Source organism: Lissotriton helveticus, chromosome 8, assembly GCF_964261635.1.
Source record: "Lissotriton helveticus chromosome 8, aLisHel1.1, whole genome shotgun sequence".
NCBI lineage: Eukaryota > Metazoa > Chordata > Amphibia > Caudata > Salamandridae > Lissotriton > Lissotriton helveticus.
This window is the reverse complement of record NC_136069.1, coordinates 191,475,802-191,498,077: the sequence shown is the minus strand read 5'-3', so window position 1 is coordinate 191,498,077 and position 22,276 is coordinate 191,475,802. Positions and strand designations below refer to the sequence as shown.

The window sequence follows — 22,276 nt, the reverse complement described above, 5'->3', positions numbered from 1 at the left end:
GTTGCGACCCTCTTAGGGAGGGTGCATCCATAGTAGTGCCCGATTCTATCTCATGTGGTACTATTGAACTATGTGTGTCGGATCGGATTGTCTGGTGCAACTTGTATCATCGCCCAGCCGACGGGCCTCATTCCAGGGAAGTATGGTAAACCCAACTGTGGATTGATTGTAGCAGGATTGTCTGGTGCGACTCGTATCATCACGCAACCAGACCTTGGGCTTCATTCCAGGGAAGTACAGCAAATCAGACAGTGGGTTGGTTGTAACCAGATTGTCTGGTTTGACTCGTATTATCCCACACCAGACGTTGTGCCTCATTCCAGGGAGGTACGGCAAACCAGACCGTGGGTTGATTGAGACAGGCTTGTGTGGTGCGACTTAATGCGCACCAGACATTGTGCCTCATTTCCAGGGAGGTTCGGCAAACCCAACTTTTGGTTCATTGTGACCAGATTGTCTGGGGTGACTCGTATCAACGCACCAGATGTTCTGCCACATTTCCATGGATGATAAGGAGAATACGACTTGTGGTTCATTGTGACTGGATTGTCTGGTGAAACGCAGAACAACGCACACCAGACGTTGTGATTCACTTCTGGTGGGGTGCGGGAACAGGTACACCCCAGTGTGTTAGGTCAACATGTTTGGCTCCAGACGTCCTTCTGGGCCTCCCCAAGACAGCCCAGAAGGACGTCTGGAGTACCGACTGGAAGAGCACTGCTCCCATTACCTGCGCTGTGGCCAGGTGAGGTGGAGTTTTTCTCTCCAGCCACATAGCCAGGAGAAAGATAACCTGTATAACATCCAGGTGATAAATAACCCTTTTTTTACACTTGATATTGAGCAGTAGCGATAATGGTCCTGATGAAGCAGCAGGATACCTTTTGGCTCCACTTAGTCTGCAGAAACATGTTGACCTAACACACTCAATAGTAGTTATTTGTTGACACTACTATTGTCGCACTCTTTTATTGATTTGGAAGTGTAGAGGTGCTCATTAAAGGTTCCTTACCTCTTCACTATCCAATTTTATCTGTTAAAAAACACAACTTCTTTCACTTATTGATTTCCTACACGTTTTCTGCACTGCTCTACAGTTGTCATTTTACACCCTCATACACCATAGAATTCCCTGGGCCTCACAGGCCAGATAAGGCATATATATCTGTCTATCTGCAGTGGGTTTACCATCTTACCTTCAAGGTGTGAATGATCCCAGATGATGAATAGGGTGGTTCCGATCAACGACTGATGGGAATCTTTTCACAAGGAAGGAATACCCGTTGCGTAATGTCACTAGTTCACATTATAAGTTGAGATTAGTTTGTCTTCCCTTGCGCAGATACATAGTTAGTTGCTTTCTTTCCTTTTTATTTGACCCATTGCTCCTTATTGTTGGTTGGTTGGTTGAAGCTTTTATTCGATATGCAAGATATCTTGAAAGCGTACACAAATACAGCATTACAAAACTAGAAAAAGACATTTTTAAGAAGCAATATTGAGTGTACATTTAAGAAAGATAAAAAGACATGCGATGCCGGAATAAATTAGCTAAAAACGAATTAAACCGCTATTGACAATCTCTTGCAGCGAATCAACCAAAAATGTTTTAAAAATTTGGCTACAGCACCTTATTGTTGGTGTATTTGAACATGTAGTTGGTGCACTACTTTCCGTGATGAGTACCTTCACTTCAGTTTGAGAGGAAGAGTACCTAAGCGTCACATGTGCATTTGTCAGGGATTTTGTTTAGTCTCTGCAGTATTTTGTTGTGGCATTTTTGGCCCAAGAAATGTACTGTGCTGTCCCCACTTGAAAATTAAATTTTGGGAAAAAAGCCAAACTGCCCCTTTCTGTATCCTTTCATCATTTAGAGATGTTGGAGCTTGTGATTGGGGGGCTGGTAGCTTTATTGCGCCTACCTAAACATATACGGCGCCTCAAGGAGTTTTGGGCTCGACAGCAACGCCCAGCAGGCTGCCAGTGCCAGCTTCTTCCGTGCCATCTTGCCTGATCTCCAAAGAGTGCCGGCTCTCACCTCGGTAGACCCGCTCCTTGAAAAGCAGTACTTGTATATTTTGGTGTTAAACGCTTCTAGTGCAGCGCAGTATGCACGCTATAGGGGATTTGTGGTGTGCACTAACATAAGCCACAACCTACATTCACACATATCCGGAACACAAAGGGCTTTAGTCTCTGCTGCTTAATGCGTTCTGGGTCTGCACAATACCCCCTGCCCCCTCCTTCCACGAAGCTTGAATGCTGCGAGGCTGTTGGCTGTGTGAATTGGCTGCATCGGTGACTGGCCCCCTGCTCCCACGATATGGAGTGTGTGTGGCTCTGTGTGTGTGTGTGGCTCTGTGTGTGTATGTGTGTGGCTCTGTGTGTGTATGTGTGTGGCTCTGTGTGTGTATGTGTGTGGCTCTGTGTGTGTATGTGTGTGGCTCTGTGTGTGTGTGTGTGTGTGTGTGTCTCTGTGTTTGTTTGTGTGTGTGGCTCTGTGTGTGTGTGTGTGGCTCTGTGTGTGTGTGTGTGGCTCTGTGTGTGTGTGTGTGGCTCTGTGTGTGTGGGGCTCTGTGTGTGTGTGGGGCTCTGTGTATGTGGGGGGTTGGCTCTGTGTATGTGGGGGGTTGGCTCTGTGTGTGGGGGGTTGGCTCTGTGTGTGGGGGGGTTGGCTCTGTGTGCGTGTGTGTGTTTGGGGCTCTGTGTGTAGGGGGGCTCTCTCTGTGTGTAGGGGGGGCTGTGCGTGTGTGTGTGGGGGGGCTCTGTGTGTGGGGGGCTCTGTGTGTGGGGGGGCTGTGTGTGTGGCTGTGTGTGGGGGGGCTGTGTGTGGGGGGGATGTGTGTGTGGGGGGGCTGTGTGTGTGGGGGGCTCTGTGTGTGGGGTGGGGGCTCTGTGTGTGGCTCTGTGTGTGTGTGGCTCTGTGTGTGTGTGGCTCTGTGTGTGTGTGGCTCTGTGTGTGTGTGGCTGTGTGTGTCTGTGTGTGTGGGGGGGGGGCTCTGTTTGTGTGTGGCTCTGTGTGTGTGTGGCTCTGTGTGTGTGGGGGGTTGGCTCTGTGTGTGTGGGGGCTGGCTCTGTGTGTGTGTGTGGGGCTCTGTGTGTGGGGGGGCTCTGTGTGTGTGTGTGGGGGGCTCTGTGTGTGTGTGTGGGGGGCTCTGTGTGTGTGGGGGCTCTGTGTGTGGGGAGTCTCTGTGTATGTGGGGGGGGCTCTGCGTGTGGGGGGTCTCTGTGTGTGTGTGGGGGGGAGGCTGTGTGTGTGGGGGGGGCCGGTGTGTGTGGCTCGGTGTGTGGGGCTCTGTGTGTTTGTGTGTGGGTCTGTGTGTTTGCGTGTGGCATTTGTAGAGATTAAGCTATTGGCATTGTAAATGACAATGCCATTTATTTTTGATGCTGCTGTCCCTGCACATACACCTTTTTTATTACACATCTGTTTGTGCCTGAAGGAGGAATCTTGACTGTCCTTGCATTGACATCTGCTTGGCTTGAGTGGTGGCCTATTATATTCTGCATGGTTCACTTGCTGTTTCTTCGTGATACAGAACTGCTCGGCCCCATCTGCATGTTAAATAGACCGGAAAACTGATGAGTGAGGGCAATTATGAATTTATTTAGCATGCATTAGCATTGGTATCCCTAAACTCGTCATCTCCTCTAAATGACGAGAAGCCAAAGCCCTGGTGTTCTGTTTTCCATACGTTGTGCCTCGCTTACTAAGGTCTTTCAATATTTTTTATTCTATTTAAGTAAAATAATGTCCGGTTTCCAATGGTTCATTAATTCCCTGAATCTGAAATCAAAATACTTCCTCTTCGCGTGGCAAGGTTTTTGTATAGTGCTATTGTGAAGAGCGTTAAAATACTGTTCCATTTGGTGAAACAACAAGTGTAGAACCAAAGTGCTATTGGCAGGATGAACCTGGAGACCTACTTCTGATCTAGAAATCATTTCACTAACAGAGTAAACAAGAATATCAGCATGGTTCCTTTGCAAATATAATTTAATGCTTGATATCAAGGATGGATGCCAGACAATATGACTCCAAAGCAAAATGACCACCTCCTGCCAATGTAAGGCACATAGCCAACGCAAGTAGAAACCCAAGAAGACCTGGGGTGCACAAGTATAAGAGTCACGGAACGCCTTAATTAAATAAAGGCCAAAATACCAGACCAGATATCAATTCGGAGAATAATTAAGGATGATATGGTGCCATCATAAGGAGCAACTTAAGATGATGTGGGGCCTATTGGGGGAAAAACCTTAAAAAGGATTATACCAGTGTTAAGAAGGGCATTGCCATGGGTGCAAGTATGCTTTGGCTCTATGGTGGATGAAGAAAGTGTGTGTTGGTGGGTCTGTGTGAAGGTGGCTCTGTGTGTGTGTAGGTGGCTCTGTGTGTGTTTGGGTGGCTCTATGTGAATGACTGTGTGGGTGGCTCTGTGTGGGTGGCTCTGTATGTGTGTGTAGGTGGCTTTGTGTGAGTGGCTCTGTGTGGGTGCAAATGAAATAGGTCTCGCATTTGCGAGAGATTAAGCTATTGGCATTGTAAACGACAATGCCATTTATTTATGTTTTAAAAACAAAAACATAAATAAAAATAATGTCATGAGCAATGCCAATAGCTCTAACTTTAATAAGGCCAAGACCAATTTTCTACAGTTAACTGTGCTGGCACTTAAAGCCTGGAATGAAAAATTCATGGCAAAATTATCGGCAGATACCCATTTTTACTTTCTCTCCTCTCCACACACCATCACCTTAGCAGACTAAACAAATCTGAGAAGGCTATACTTTAATGTATATAGCGACCCGCTTACATTGCCAAATAGCACTTTATCTGTTTATATGACTTAAAGTTGAACTGACGCGAAGTATTTAAATTTATGTTGAGATTCTTCATTTCTTGAATTATTTACCCAAGAATAGAGAAGTCTATATAATGGTTGCAAACACTTTCAACATTTTTAAAAATTATAAAAATACTAACCTTATGTTCCACTGATGTCATTTGTAGTCTGGTGTAAGATAGTTTACTGAATTGTATCTTACAACAAAGCAGGAGTGCTCAACATACTTGTGTATAAGAACACCTGTAAAGATCCAGAGTACGTAGAGAAGGCCTACCTTCTCTGTTACTCAGCGCTTTAGTTTAAAAGCTCTTTCGGATACCTTCAATTGAACACTACTATTGAAGTGACTGTATGTGGCTGGCCACCAAAATAGTCAGGCTCATATTTAAATATGTTTTTGTGTTTATCTCCTTTTTTTTTAACAGGAGCCTCTTGAAAACTTCTCGTTAGACTGGCTTAATCCCACGCCAAACATTGATCCACCAGCATCACCACCTGGAAGAGATAGCATTTCAGTAACCCTCCCAACTGGAATCTCTCCCGATCTCACCTTCTTCATTTCAAGATGTGGAAAAAGCTCAAATAAGCACAGTGCTCCCGAGTTAATAGCGTTAAGTAATTCTACACCAGACACTTCCAGGTTTGTACATATTGATGTTTATTTTAACTCATTCTAATCAAATGAGAATTTTTTTTATCGGATTACAAGTTAAATACAAATATCAGCACCCAAAACAATGTAACGTAGAATCTGTAGTGTCCTGTTACTTGCAGCCCTAAAGAACAATTTACTTACCTTGCGTAACGTCCTTTCTGGTGGGATTCTTTATCTAACTACAGAGTCCTCACCTTTAGAATATCTCTGGGAGCCAGACTGGATTTGTAGAGTTGTTCAACAAAAGCTTCCCCTCATTAGTAGTTGGTGTCATATGGTTCCACAGTGACTTTATGCTATCCCGAAGTGACAGCAGAGTCGCAATATAAGCGCCAATCCTGAGTGTGGTGTCAGTTTCTTGTGTCTTTCGCCTTCCATGGCATCAGATGCAGGTAGATTTTATAGTACGATAACTTAAAAATCATTTCACAATTTCCACATTTTAAAGAGCAATAATGACACTGTATCACAATAAAATGATATAATTTGATACGTTCATTACAGTGCCACTTTAAAATAGCTTTCATTGTACAACAGGCAGTTAGAATTATTTCCTTGTCATTACTAGAGGGTTAACCTCAAACCAGTGCTAGCTTGTTATTTAATCCAGTTACTTAATTGCTGCTTTCATATATGTTACAAATCGTGCCCACGCTTGGCTGGATTCTCCCTTTTTTAAGTGCAATCAACATTTTCTGAAATATTAAAGCCTCTTGCAAGTGCATAGAATTTAGATCAATGTTGTTTGGGCTGTGCTGCTTAGCTTGCAAAGTTGGTCAGTGGTGCACTCAATCTCCTATACCAGGAGGCTTTCAAAGGAATAAAAACAAATCTTACCCTAATTACTTTCCGTTTCTTATGTAGTGCCAGTGGTCGCTTCAGATAACTTGGCACACTCAGGAGCTCATACAGTTTTACTGTCAAGTTACCATGTTAGTTCATATTCTGGTTCTCAGTATCTAAGCCTGCAGATATTTGTTTTGCTTGCTTAACAGTCCCTTTGCTAGTTGCTTTTGTGGAAGGTTCACACTCCACATTTCATGCTCTTCTAGATTTTGCAAGAACTACTAGAATAATGTTCCCACTATGACATCTTCTTCATTATTACCTGCCACAAAAAATATTTAAATGAACCTGAGTCAGCCACCTGCAATTCTGCACAGTATAGTAGAAATCTTGCATTCAGTATTGTATTAGTTGTTGTCATGTGAGATTACTTTCTAGTCAGATTTGTGATGGTATTATACGGTTAGGGAGGCAGAAGATGACGATAACAATTACACTGAGATTTATCCATCCAAGTATCAAAAGTGTTTGGAAATGCATTTATCCCACACATCAGAGTTGGCATTAGTTTGCTTCTAGTTGCATTAATTAGAGCGGCTATATCTGGGTTTGTCATGTCCTTTAGTTATCTTTGGAATGCAAAATAAAATGTAAGACTAAGACCAACCGCTTTTAGGATTTTACATGGGCTTGAGATCAACCTATTTTATCAATCTATACTCCTAGGAATGTAGATGTTGGTGCCTCTCTCCACTCCCTAATTATTTCAAATTTCAGTAGCCCTGTGAGCAATTCTCAGGACCCACCTGTCCAAAGCAGAAGAAATGTATCCTGCCTCCTACTGGCCAGGCATGAGCCTAAGAGGCTTGGTGGCCACTGCAGCAGCTGAGGAAGAGTTTGAAGATTGCGGACACTGCTGATGTGAGCGGTTGCTACTGGTGCCTCCTTCTGGGTTGGATGTTGCAGAACAGGTTGCAAATTAACCCCTGGAATAACCTCTTCATTTTCTTTATTAATGGGTTAATTGTTTAGTTGATGTCAATAGACCCAGAGATCATGCTGTAGTGTGAATGTGTTTCGAGAAAAAGCTGCTTAGGTGCTGGAAAGATTCAAAGAGCCTAGAACCATGTACATTAGGAATGTCTGCATGTCCCCAGAAAACCTAGGTGATCTCATCTACAGGTGCCTTCTGAACACAATGTTAGTGCCAAATAATTGCTGGCGCAGTCTGTAGTGTCTTGGACAGATTGTAACATGCACTTTGTTGCATCCTGACCTTCATGTTTCGTTTGGACCCTAATGTTCTCAGGGTGATAGGCAAAATGTCTCTGGCAATATCTCGTAATGCATGGGTTTTCCTACCCAAAAGACCAACTGTATTTATCAACCTAAGGGCTAATGTAGCTTTTTCTGAGAGCATGACGTCTCTGATTCCTTATCAAGAGGACTGTTCTGAAGAATTCATATGAAACCTACGTGTAGAAGACTGAAGAATCAGGGTCTTCAGTGTAGCGTGCTTGGTCAGGAAGTTCTGGTCACTTCGAGCTTGTCTTTGTTGTATGGCCACAGACTAGCAGAAATCAACATGGCGTTGAACGTTTAGCCAGCAGGGCATCAGTAAGGCAAACATTAAGTTCCAAAAATGGCTCAGATGAATCTGACCCTGTATGAATGATGTCAGTCAATAAATGTTTTTGTCTCAGTAGTGAACAACTACAATTCTGATCTCTCAGCAGCCTTCCGAATCCCCAATGCAAATGAAGCACTTCCCAATAATGGCCCAAAGAAAGTCTAACTTCTTTTTAGTTGATGCTTGTAGCCCGCTGGTGTTTTGTAAGTCTAAATCCAATGCATCATCAGTATAATGAGGAGGCACCAATTTGTCTTCTTCCTCATCATCTGGGCCCTGAGAGACATTGGGCTCTGTTGTATTGGGTAGGAATCAGACAAAAAGACAAAAATCTTGTGGTGATATTGGCATTAAGGCAGAGGTCTGGGATTGGAATCACTCCTTTCGTGATTGTATAGCAAAACATAAATTGGTAACCAGGCAACGTTGGTTCTGGATTGGAGCCTGGGATCGTGTCATGGACCAGCACTGGCGTGGTCCGCATCAGTACGGAAGGAACCAGCAGGACCTTGATGCAGGACCTTGATGCAGGAGTAGAAGTCAATATCATCGCTGGTATCGGCCCAGTAACTGTCCTCTAGGACGCATACGGTGTCAGGCTGGATCTGCCAGCTTAAGTCCAACTGGAAGCCCTTCTAGCTCCATGGGGCCTAAAAGGCACGCCAGAGGGAGCTTGAATTGCACTAAAAATCTGAGGCATTGCCTCCTTGAGGGCTAATATGTGCTGCAAGGTCGACAATGACCCAGGTAACTCATGGGGTGCCAGGAACAATTGCAGGATCTTTTTGGACTCTGGATACATGGGGGAGTGGGGGCGGGGATTTTTTTATTATCATTCTTTCGCAATAGACTTTGAGTGGTGGGATAGTATTGAGCGCTGCTTGGACTGGTAACTCTTGTGCTTTGACTTCGACTTCAAATTCAGCCCCATGACCAGACCTGCAATGCAGAAAGGGGAGCGTGAGCTATGATTTGGCTGCAACCTCTTGCTGTGCTCTGCAAAGTAGAGTTCAGCTTCCCAGTCTCAAAGCACCTTGTGATCAATGAGGACAAACTAGTTGCATGACTTAGAGTCATGGACTGAGAATAAGTGACACAAGCATGCTGCATGCGGTTTGGTGAAATACATCTGCTTTCTTTAGTGTAAACATGGCTTTAATCCTGTTGCTTTACGTGGTGAAATCATTCCCTACAATACTGTAAAGTTTTTGAAGTCATCAGAAGACTGATAAAATTGGGAGCTGAAAGAACGGAAATCAGTGGGGGTAAGGCGCTTATATGTGGCTCCACCCTATCACTTCCAGGATGGCAGGGAGTCAGTTACTGCTGTGTGGCAGCATTGCTGGAAGAATTCCCTGAATCCAGTCTGGCATCTGAGGATTTTCTGAAGGTGAGGGATCTGCGGTTAGAAGTATCCATCAGAAGTATAACGTTCAGTCCGTACTTACAAAGTAGTGGGTGCAATTAGTCTAGGCAGTCTACTTTATAAGAACAGCATGCTCTGTCTAACTTATAAAGCAAGCAGTGCTAAGTTATTTCAACTACTTCTGCTCTCTCGTTTCCTCACTAAATTTTTGAGCCTTTGATGGCTGTAAGAAATGGGTTGTTGGTTGTCTGGGGTGTAGCTCTGGGCTAGCAACAACCACAATCCTTGTCAGAGTATGGCACAAGCAAACCCCAAATTAAACTGTGCTTGCCCCCTTGGTAGCTTGGCATAGAGCAGTGAAGCTTAACTTAGAGGCAATGCGTAAATTATTTGTGCAACACTTCAAACATTAAAACAGTGAAAACAAACCACAAAGGAGCCCACATCAGAGTTAGAACAATATATTCATTTTTAATAAATAAAGCAAGACCCAAACGAAAAAAATCCAATAAGCAGAACTGGAAATATTGAATTTTAAAATGTATAGTGAAAATGACACCAAAAAGCACAAATCGCTATTGGGGAATATCTAGGCACGCCAGACGGGAAAAACATCACAAGTGCAGGCCAACCACAATGGAGTGCGAGCAGTTTACCGGGACCCAGTTAGGCCCACTGACCAGAGGACCTTAAATCCTGGTTGCAGAATGTTGCATGGATCAGAGTTGCGGATGCAGTGTGCAGGAGAAGCGATGGGTCGATCCCGGAATGCAACATGGCTGTGGTGCGAGGTCCTGTTGCGTCGCCTTTGAGGATCCTTTCCTTTCGGCAGGGCTTGCGATGTGAAGTCCAGTGTCTGGGATGCGGCGCGCGGCTGGCGATGTGTTGGTTCAGAGGAGCTGTGATGCAGAGTTGTCATAGACGCAGAGAGATGCAAAAACCTGTGCTCTGGATGCGGCCCACTGCCGGGGCGATGCCTCTGTTCTGAGAACTGTGGTGGGTGATGCTGGTCTTTGCGATGGGCCCAATCCACACAGCAGCGGTGATGTGTTGGTTCTTCTCAGTGATGTGTTGCTCAGCAGCGAAGATGTGTCCTTTACGCTAGCAAACACCTTAGTCCCGCTTCCAAAGGTCAAGGACTGGGGTGGCACCACTTGCCAGGCCAGACTCTCATATGGTGGAGTCCAGGTGCAGATGCAAGATGGTTGGAAGCCTGATATGTCCCTGAGGTTTCAGATCAGGAGGCTAGCCAACTAGCCATTGGTGTTACTCTGGGTTTGTTTAGAGGGAATGTAAGCAGTAACAAAACAAAAGTTGGAAAGAATAAATAAACTGAAATGTTCGTTTTTTTCCAATAGGCATTTGAGCTTATACCCTACCTTAGCACAGGAATAGGAGAACTGGTACAGCGCATCAGAGCTTATGAAAAAAATACTTGATTGTTGCAGCTGCAGTAGTACAGAGGAGCAGTTTGACCCTTGCCAACGATGAGTTGAATTCACTGTTCAGGAATGAGGGCAGTCGTACTCTTATTGCCCTTATCTGCAGGGCAGTAGCTGTTTTTAATTATCCTCCCCTCATTATACAGCTTGTACCACCACTTTCAGGAACTAATGCTTAGTAATAAAGAATGTGCTAATCAAATTTAAATCAAAGGGATTATTATTACCATATTAGATAAGTGTTTTACCTTTATGAAAGTCTGCCTAATTCGCCCCACCACCTCATCCAATAAACCATTCTGCTGGCACAATATCAGCCAAGAACACCACACACAAACAGCCAAGAAGTGTTACTCCAAAATGGAGCCATAGAACCAGTCATACAACTACCGCAAGGACGAAAAGTCTGTTCCCTGCATTTTCTTAGTCCCAGAAAGACTGAAATTTGCGTCTGGTACTCAATTTCTAACTGCTGAGTGAGTAGATTACGTCAGACCACTTAAGATTACATCTCTCCAACAAGTCTTTCAACTGCTCTGTAATGGCGACACAAGTTTCTAGACACATTTTTACAGATCCCCATCCACACAGATACTGCACAAAGACTTTTTTTCTTTTAGACATCATAGAAAATGCCCTCTCGACCACAGATGAAGATGACCCCCTGCCTATGGTATTGCTGAACCTGTCGGCGGCCTTTAACACAGTCAACCATCCCACCCTCATATGCACCCTGGAGTCTAAAATGGGATTCACCAGCATTGTCCTTCATTGGTTATCCTTCTACCTTACCAAATGACACCAGTTTGTTCACATAGACCTTAAAAGAGCCCCATCCCCTTTGGAGCCCCCCCCCCCTTCCCCAGGTTTCCATTTTATCCCCAGTCATCTTCATCCTCTACATGGAGCCCCTTGTGCTCTACTCACAGATAACAGCATTGAGGTTCACCGATATGTCAATCATATACAACCTTACTTTAAAGAACTCAGTTGAGAGTCTTGGAGTCCTTGTTGACAAAAAACTTTCTATAAAGCCTCAAGTGGGGCAGTAGTGTCATCCTGTTTTCTCCAACTCAGGATGATTAGGGAAATTGGTAGATTTCTCACCCTTCAAGCTCTCGTTCAGGTCGTCCTGGCATTAGTTATCTCACAAATAGAATATGCATATTCAATCTACCTCCCCTCACTAAATTCCTGATTAAGAGATTGCAGTTGGCACAAAACCCGGCAGCCAGGGGGAGGTACCGGCAACCTAGGAGATGCCACATTACCCCCCTGATGCGGAAACTACATTGGTTGCCGGTGAAACTACGCTTGGCTTTTAAGACTGGATTATCATTTTTACATCCCTCCATGGCAGCAGTCCGGAGTTTCTCTACCCGAATTGAAAAGTACTTACCCTTGCGTAACATGAGGTAATCCCATCTCAACCTTCTGGTATCCCCCCTTTTTGAAAAAAACAGACTAGGAGGTTCTAGAACGTCTGTATTGGCCCCTCGATTCTGGAATTCTCTTCCACCTAACATCAAAATAACAGCAGGTTATCTCAGATTCAGACAACTTTTGGAAACATGGCTTTTTACACAAGCATACAAATGAGATATTGTGCCGCTGGTTCTGCTCCTATACTCAGTGCCATGAAACTGGCTAGTGAATGTGCGCTATATAAATACTTTTAACATAACAAACAACTGTTTGAAGGCTTTACACTAGCTCCTCTGTCTAAACGTTGCTGCTCAGTGCCACAGCTGCCCTGGAATGAGCTGAGAGTTTGACAGATGAAACCTGCTGATTCTAAGGGGATTGGTAAGTGTATTGCACAGTGAAATCACACGTCCAGACCATATAATAAATCCCATTTCCTCACAGGACCCTAGCGACTGGACAGTGTGATGATCTAGTGTTGGTGTTTAGCTCAAACTGCTATAGTGAAACAGCAACAACTTTATACTGGACAGATCATTCATTTACCCCAGCTGCAAGTGACCATCAATACTGATGCCTCCCTTTTGAGCGGGTGAGGGAAACCTGGCCCAACTTACAGTCCAGGGTCATTGGTCTCTCCAACAACGTTACTTACACATCACTGTACTGGAGCTGATGGCAGTTCAGCTAGCGCTCTGATCATTTCACACCCTCATTCACAATAAGGCAGTGCTCGTTAGTACAGTCTTCCTGACAGCCATTGTAGGAAGCTAGCTCTTTATGTGATGTATCAAAAATGTGATGTACCATGAAAAGAGTCCAGGGGTCTCCTTATGCGTAGAAAGAGGTTTGCTATGCAATCCTAAAGTGCTCTGTTAGGGGGTAGTGTGATTGAGCAGCCATAGGCTTAACACAGAGGGGAAACAGCCATTACAACGCGGCTGTTTCCCACCATGCCGTTGCACGCAAGCGTTACAACTCATGCAATGTAACAATGCGTAGCCATTGCTACGCATTTCTTTACATTGAATGCACTTTTGCAACGCATGCGATGTAAAAGAAAAATGGCAATCTACCTCGTTGTGAGTTTCCTCACAACGACGTTCAACGCCCCTCAGACCCAACGTGCAGCAAGAACCAGGAGGAGAGAGGATCTACGAGGAGAGAGAGGTAAGGGGCATTGGGCCTGGGGTGGGGGTTTCTTTTTTAGGGTAAAAGGGGGTCAGGTGGGGTGTGTGTGTAGTGCAGGGTAGTGTTTTAGTGTTTAGGGTAGGGTCGGAGGGTCGTACAGGGTAGTGTTTTAGGGTAGGGAGAGGAATGGGGTTAAGGGGGAGTGCCGTGCAGGAGTACTAAATTAGGGTTTAGGGTAGGGCAGGGTAGTGTAACTTACCTTTCATACTTTTGCCATGAGTATACATTTACTACGCATGCCTTTGCGTTGTAATGGCATGCATGGTAAAGGCATATTTGTGGTAAAAGTATGTAATGTAATGGTAGGTCGTTGTAATTGACGAGTAGTAATCCCCGCGTTGTAATGGCACAGGTGGGATTAGTACGCGTTGTAATGAGTCATATTCACATAGAGTAGCACAAGACATTTTTTAAATAGACACAATGATCAATAAATGGCACACATGACTCAAGGAGATCCACATCAATTAAAAAAATAGCAAGTATCTTTCAATGTGTTTAGGCATCAGAGAAAAATCGTTCAGTTAAATAAGTTTTTAAATATAAATTATTTTCCGTTCAAAAAGTGGACACAGTGCAATGTTTGAGTTTGCAGTGTTATCCTATGGAAGGAAGTACAAGTTCTGCAAACCAGAAGTACACCACCAGCGGCACAAGGGCGGACACATGCAAAACAACGTCAGAAACTCTTCAACTGATACTGGCAGCAAAGCACCTGGATACCCTCATGTGTGATTAGCGGCGATATGCAAATACTACTTGATTGATTGAATAATATTCTATAGAAATAGGTCCCTGCAGAAAGAAGCTGCAGGCTTTGGCTAGGAGGCCAGTCGGGCTGAACCAACAGGGGGGCTCAGGCATCCCAATGCTCTGGGACATAGGAACACCGTTGGTCCTCTTCTCCATGGCCCAGGGGCAACGAGTGCAGAGGTGTCTGTAGGCATCTGGGTTTTCCTTACCGGAGCTGCCTCTGTAGGGGGCCTGAGTGCAGAGGCTGCAGGCTACATCGGAGGGTGCATGAGGGGTGAAACCATGATGGATTCTGCTTCTGGAGGGCTTGGGGACATTGATGACACCGTTGGCCCAATTTGACTGGGTTGGAGCGAACGGTGTAGTGGTGGCTTCAGATGTCAGGTTTTGGTGGTTCCACAGGTCTCAGAGTCCTTTCTTTTGGAGTTTCTGCGAGTTGCAGGGAACAGTTATGCTGTCCCACAGGAGGTCTCGGTTCTTTATCGAATGCAGGCAGTCCTCCCAAGTTTCTAGTGTCAACAGCTGCAGGATGAGTTGACTTTGGTGCAGTCAGGCCAGCAGGCTGGTACCAGGTCAGCTGCTTCTTCTCCCCTCTCTGCTTTTGCGGCTCTTCGGTGTCCTCTCTCTTTTCAGGTCATCAGGATCGGTTTCTCTGGTGCCAGAGATTCCCTTTGGGGCGTTAGGGGAGTGTAAGGTAGTAGCCAATGGGCTGAGTCACTACACCCCCCTATATGAACACCAGTACTGGGCATCTGGTTGGCAGGAACCCAGTTCATATCAGTCAGTTGCATCAAATATCAGGCAAAATGTGTGTGGGGGTGGGGGGTCACTACAACGAGAACCTAGCTTCCTACAACCACGTACCACTTACGAAAACAAGAGGGCGCTCAGCCTACAATTGCCCATGCTAGTTAAGACATTTTGGTGCCAGTCTCTCTTTTTTTTTTTAACCAGGCCTTTCTCCTAGTAGAACTTCTCCCAGGAGTGGACAACTATGTTGCAAACCTTCTCAGCAGATTGGACACATAATATGAAATCAACAACCATGTGCTGCAAAAATAAATTCTACCGCTGGGGGGGATACCAGATATAAACCTGTTTGCCACACGTGAGATTGCAAGTATCAGCTTTTTATTTCAAATCCCTGTACCCACACTCTACTAGCAATACTTAATGGATCATCTAGTCAAGGGTCTTTTTTCCCCCTGCTTCTAATCAGTACATATGTAGTATGGAAAATAAGACCAAGGGAGTCTAATCCTCGTTGTGGACTTGCAACTGCTCCCGCAGCAGATTTTCTTTATGATTTAAGTTGTCAAGTAAGTCAAAGAAAGATAAGAGGTCCAAGTAGGAGCCATCCAGCACTGTTGCTCCCCAGAGCAGTTGCAAGGGCATCACCATGCCTCCAGATCTTGCCCCCTTTCCACACAGGAGCCAATTTATTCTTGGTCCTGATGACCCCGAGTTCCTGGGTCCACCTGAGATGTTGCAGCAGGTAAAAGCCTTTTGAGGGGTCATGGTGCACATCTTGGTGCACCTTTAGTCTCCAGGGTTCCCTAGGGCCCTCCTGTTAGGTAACCCGCAGATGGTTTGTTCTCAGAACCATCGGTGCCCCTTGAACTCGCTTCGGGTTCTACACTGGTGTCGGTACCAGCTTTGCATCCGGCAGCAAAATATCACACTGCCTTTAAAACCTTGATGCCAACAAAGACAGGATTACACTCCTGAATAGTCGCACATACACACTGTGTCATCTGCCGCCCTCAAACTCCTTTATTGTCCTTAACGACACACAGCCAACTGATAGGAGACAGGATCAGCCACTGTCTAGAAGGGTATCAACATATTATGTCCGAAAAGTAAGTGTTGCAGATTGTCCAATGGGGTTATGGCCTGACAATTCTTTTTGACCCCCCCCCCACATCTCAATGCCTTCCTGCACAAGGACAAATTCAGAATGCTCACCCTGGCCCAGGTTCTATTTGCCTTTGATCCCAGAGACTGTACTTGCTGGACACTTATTTTCGCATCGCCATCCTACTGGTCCACAGACGCTACCTGCTGTTAAAGGTGGGCTGCAAGAAATGGTGTGCTATAGTTGGCAGTGGTATTCAGCCTGTCCAAGTAGGGACCCTTCCTTCTAGTCTTGGTAATAGAATGTGTAAAGCACTCTGCAAGACCTGGAGATTTTGCTCAATAAAACTAAATCTGGCTCCCCCCTAGATATTTGCCCATTGAGGATCATCAAGCAGTGTAGAGAAACCTTCTTACCGCCTCTACTAGAAATTATGAATCTAGTCTTGAGGGACGGTGTCTTCCCCTCGGAGTGGAAGAGTGCAGTAGTGAAACCTCTGCTGAAGAAGGCTTCCCTCGACCCGGAGGTCCTAAAAAACTTCCGGCCGATCTCACTGCTCCCAGCCCCTGCGAAGATGCTTGAGGCACATCTAAACAAGCATCTTGCCGCCTTTGTGGATAGCTCGGGCTGCCTGGACTTCTCCCAGCATGGATTCAGGAGGGAACACAGCACTGAGTCGGCCCTTACTATTGTGCTTGATAAGATCCGCACTCAAGTAGATGGGGGCCAGACCACCCTCCTAGTCCTGTTGGATCTAACTGCGGCTTTTGATACCCTCTCCCCCTCAGTACTTACATCTCGTCTGAGGGAAGTGGGAGTGAAGGGCGCAGCTCTAGATCTTTTGACCTCCATCCTTGTTGGAAGGGAACAAAGAGTGAAGCTGGGAGAGTTTATATCTCCATCCCGACCTGTGCTGTGTGGGGTCCCGCAGGGGTCGGCTCTTAGTCCGACCCTATTTAATATCTACGTGACCCCACTGGCCAGATTAATTAGATCTTTCGGGATGGAGGTAGTCTCTTACGCTGATGACACCCAAATCCTCGTCTCTCTTTCCCATTCAGATGTACCAACCGCCTCCAATTTTAGATCTTGTATGGAGGCGGTCGGTCTGTGGATGATCCACAATTCACTTAAGCTGAATGGGGAGAAGACGGAGGTGATGGTGTTCGGAGGGAAAGAGGACACATGGTCAGCCAGCTGGTGGCCTGACTCGTTAGGAATATGTCCCTCCCCCACGGCATCTGCTAAGAACCTTGGGGTGATGATAGACCCTGCCCTGGACAAGAGCAGACAGGTTAGTAGAACCATCTCCACCTGTTGGGGCATCAATCACACCCTCAGAAGAATCAGTTAGTATCTTTCCCTGCAGTCCAGAAAACAAATAGCTGTCGCTCTCATTGGCTCACGACTGGACTACTGCAATGTGCTGTATGCGGGCCTAAATAGGAGCCTTTTGCAGCGCTTGCAGGTAGTCCAGAACGCCGCAGCCAGATTTGTTTTAGATATCCCCAAACGCGCCTCGGCCACGTTGGCCAGGAAAGCGCTACACTGGCTGCCGGTAGAACACCGAGTGCGCTTCAAAGTCCTATGCATGACTTACAGAGCCATTGCAAATAACAGTGCCATGGGAGTCGGCTCCATCATTTCCCATTACACCCCTGGGAGGGCCCTGCGCTCCTCCAAGAAATTGCTCCTGACAGTCCCCCACATACGCAGAGCCAAGTGGGGTGGCAGGGCTTTTTCTACTCTTGCCCCTAAATGGTGGAATGACCTTCCCCTTGATATCAGGTCCCTACCATCCCTGCAGAAATTCCGTAGTGCCCTTAAAACTCGCCTTTTCCTGGAAGCCTATATGTAAGGTTGTACATTCCCACTTTGATCTGATTGTTAGGCGCCTTGATACCTGCGGGTTATTGTTCTGCGCAATATAAATTTTTATCAAATTTGTACTAAACACACACAGCAACATAGTGAAAACACTATAAAATGGACACCAAACAAGTAAAAAAAAAAGCCATAGTTGATCTAACCAAAACGACAAAAAATCCAGCATATTCAAGCAGCTCCTTGAAGTCTATAGCGCCAACTGGGGCTATTTTGGCGTCGTGACCAACAAAGCCCTCCATTCAGTCTAGCCTCGATGGAATCTAGGGTCGGCTACGACATCTGGGAAGACCCACAACCTACTTTGGAGTTGAATGTGCCTCGAGAATCTTGTGGCAAAGTGTTGCAGTGAGGTGTTCTTGAGTCTGGAGCCGTTGGTGCTGCACTTCGGTGCAGAAGTGGATGAGTTGACAGCGCAGGAGTTGGCAGTGTCTTTGTGGGTGGTGTGATGTGCTCATCGCAGTGCGGTGTCCGTGGCTTAGGTGCAGGCAGCAGCGTGGCGTCTGTGCGGAGCGCTGGCATCGAAGTCGATGACTGTCATCGGCAGCCTGAGGCTGGGTTATCGAGGGCGGCGAGAGGGTAACCACAGCTGCAGTGCAAGCAGTGGAGCCAGTGACTGCGCTTAGGTGGGGTCGCCAATGAGACTAATGCTGAGGTCGAAGTCAGTGCGACGAGGCACTGCCATGACCACAGTGCAGGCAGGGGTGCCGATGTCAGACAGAAACGTCGTTGGTGAGACCAGGGCTGCAATGTCGTCGAGGTTGGTGCATCGCTCTCCCTGCGTGGTGACCACGGTTTCGGTGCAGGCATTGGCGTCTGTGACCGCTTTGGGAATCCTTTTCTTGAAGTTACAGGCCAACAAACCCCTTCAATGGCACAGAACTGGAATTGGCACTGCTTGGCAGGTCAGAACTCTCAGCAGTGGAGTTCAAGTGCTGTAGATAAAGGTGGTCTTTTGTGTCCCTGAGACTTCTTGACAGGAGATAAGCACACACAAGCACTTTGATAAACTTCACAAACAGGATACATGGCAAAGTCCAGTCCTTTTCCTCTCAAAAGCAGAAGCAGCAACTGGAGGCCTATCCAGCAAAGCAACACACAGCAAAGGGGTAATACTACCCCTTACAGCTCTTCTCCTTGGGAGAGTCTTCTCTTTATTCAGAAGTGTTCTAACTATCTGCGGTTTTAGGTCCAATACTTATACTCTTTTTTGGCCTTTGACGTAGACATTCTTCAAAGGATTGTCTCTGCAGTGCACAAATTCTTGTATGTTCTGGTCGTGGCTCTAGACACACTCCAGGGGGACGGGGCAGCATTGTGAGAGGCTCGGCTCAGCCCTGTTCAGGTGTAGGAGACAATTCCTCCCACCACTCTAGCTCAGGAAGGCCCATCAGCCTGGTGATGGGCCATAAGGATATGCAGAGCACACCTAAACTCCCTTTGTGTGACTGTCTAGAGTGAATGCACAGACAGGCCCCTTTCAGTCTAAACCAGAAGCTGATTCCACAGGCAGGCAGAAGCACAGGATGGTTACTGCCAGTTGGACCTGTCGCAGGTAGAACTGCCGTATATGTTGGTGTTTCTTTTCTTTGGCCCAGCAAGGTTTGGCTCTGGGCACACTGAAAAGTTACCTGTCAGTTTTCTTGGCCTTTTTTCGCTTTCCAGACCAGCCATCCTTATTCAAATCACTGGTTGTAATATGTTTCAGCGTAAGCCCTTTATCATGCAGCAGAAGTGGTCTCACTTTTCTGATCTTTACCCCATTTGGTCCATTTCACAGTTGTTCATTCCGTCTACTCACATTAACAAGCATTTACAATGCAATAGGTCTCGCAGCATTAAAGTTTGAGTTACTGGCATTGTAAATGACAATGCTTTGCATTAATTTTTTTTATTTGCAATTGGTATATAAACATTGTTTATGAATGATTAGCTGTTGCTTATGCTAAGCAAAGTTGGCAGTAATCTAGAGTGCTAGTCTTGCTTGTTATAAGCATGCAGATTTAAAGCACTCTGATACCTGCGGGTAAAGTTTGCGCTATATAAAAGTGAAAACTAATAAATTTAAAAAAGCCTACCGGTACCACGTCCGTTCCTATTCTTTGATGGCACATATCTTTGGGTCCCTGTATTTATTAACTGCACCCGGCTGTGGGAAACCTCCATGGCAGGAACAACGTGTTGCGGGGCAGACACGGGCAATGTAGCCACTGTCCTGTGGCTGCACCGCGGGGTAACAGTGTAAAGGCAGGCAGTTGGTAGTGCTGTGCCATAGCAGTGTAGTTCTCTGTGTATGCTGGGCATGGGGGTTGCTATTGGCTGACAAGAAGTGGTGAGGAGGTGCTGGTTCGGTATGCCTGCTTCCTGATCTTGGCAGGCGACAGTTAAAAAACAAGCATTTGCAATGCAATAGGTCTTGCAATTGTGAGAGTTTGAGCTATTGGCATTGTAAATGACAATGCCAATAGCTCAAACTCTCACAATTGCGAGACCTTTTGCATTGCAAATGCTTGTTTTGTTCTCTGTGTTTGCGGGCGATGTGTCCCCTGTGCCTTGTGCATTTGCACGCTTATGTGCATTGTTGGCTGTGTAATACTGGAAAATTGAGCTGTGCACAGAAGATTAGAAATGATGGGTTAAAGGAGAGTTCAGTCAATTAAAGGTCAGTGGTGAGGTGGACATGGTATTTCTTGTAATTCCCATCTATGATTTGTGGTTGATCTAGGGGTAGTCAGGGAAAGACCAGCCTGGTCTGAATGAATGCACTGAGCATATTTAAATGAGGCGTGCGGTGGAAGGGGAGCTTTCGAGGAACAATCCTGCAAGCAGGTTTTATTAAAGTGGATGATCGGTTTCAAGATGTGCGGGGGGCCAAGATGACTTGGTGCAGTGTTATAATAAATGGCCCAAGTTGAAAGCTAAGATGACATAATTGTGCCCACATGTGAGTCTCGCACAGAGGTTTACCTTTTTGGGGATCTTTATTGAAATTAATGAACAAAACGTTGTTTATTGGATGTGGTCGTAGTTCCCACCTACATTGCATAAGCTGTTAACAGTGACTGGTTAGCTGTAAACAGTGGTGACCAGCCAGCCATCTAGGAGTGCGTAAATGTATTGGATACCATCAGTTACCAGAGATTACCTAATGACAGGACATTCACAAGCCGCGCTGTGGGCTGAATGACAGCGGAGTGAAAACAGGCGTCTTCATTAGGCATGAGTCCAAAGACACATGGGGAGGCGCGGCTGCTGCGGTCGCTCTCTCGCGGTTTATTATAGAGCCACACGTGATGACCCAGCAGCGGGCCCTTCTCAAGCTCAGCGACAGAGTTTGAAGGCAGCAGCTGCAAATTAGAAATGTCTATTTTTTTATTTACATGTGTCTGGGGATGCATGTAATTTATTTTCCTGCGAGTTGAGCAGAGCTGGGGATCACGGACAGCTGAGTGAAAACAGGCACCTTGATTAGGCATGAGTCCGAAGACAGACTGAGAGGCACGGTTGCAGGGTAGCTCTATCTTGTGGTTGTTTAAGAGAGCCACACCCGACGAATCGACTGCGGGCTATTAACCCACAGACCACGAATGGCACCAGAGCCCGGCAGGAGGAGGTGTTGGAGTGCGACAAAGCAACTTCCTGAGCAGCAGAGTGAAACCATGACAGAAAAATTAGCATTTGGAAGACGAGACATCAAGTACAATCCCCGTTAGAAGAAATCCAAAAACAAAACCTAGCAACCGGAAGTTCGGCAGTGTGAAGCCGGTCGTGGGGCGGGACTTCTGCCTTCTGCGTGAAGCCTGCGGTGTGCCAGAGAGCAGCATTGGTGACGCGGGCGGGGCTCCCATGCCTGAGGGAGAGCCCCGCGGTGGCTGCAGAAGTCAGGAGTGGCGGTGAGTGGGGCTTAGTTGTAAGGGGGGGCGGGGGTGTGTGTGTGTGTGTGTGTGTGTGTGTGTGTGTGTGCAGGGGGGTAGGGGGCTGCGGCGGGTGTATGCGTGTGTGTCTGTGTGTGTGCGTGTATGTGTGTGTGCAGGGGGGGCGGCAGCGTGTGTATGTGTGCGCGCGCCTGTGTGTGTGTGTGTGTGTGTGTGTGTGCAGGGGGTGGGGGCTGGCTGTGTGTGTGTGCGCCGTTAGTGCATGCGAGCCAAGCGAAAGCAGGGGCTGTGTGTGCATCTGCACAAGCGCGTCTCAGAGGCGCACTCCCGCGGTCAAAACTGAGACTGGAAAAGCGCGCGTTCGACTCGTGTCTACATTCCCAGAAACGGATGACAATAGTTGTCGAGCAGACAGCAATCAATGCTTCGCATTGATTGCACGTCTAGGCTCGACCTAACAAGCACTGACATCACTGTACCAGGCTTCCAAGGGTTGAAAAAACCACAGTGAAGGAAGGAGGGAGTAGGGTGAGATTCCAGCAGGAATAATGTTTAGTTCTAAAT

The 22,276-nt window shown here is 46.3% G+C and overlaps 1 protein-coding gene across 2 annotated transcripts in view; it reads left to right on the top strand.

Annotated features, from left to right (window-relative positions):
- Positions 1-22,276, top strand: part of MORC3 (MORC family CW-type zinc finger 3) — a 644,813-nt gene that overhangs the window by 488,604 nt on the left and 133,933 nt on the right. For both annotated transcript variants that reach the window (XM_078656878.1, XM_078656879.1), the window contains exon 14: positions 5,276-5,490. In XM_078656878.1, the coding sequence (XP_078513004.1) occupies positions 5,276-5,490 (215 nt within the window). The remainder of the gene's footprint in view (positions 1-5,275; positions 5,491-22,276) is intronic.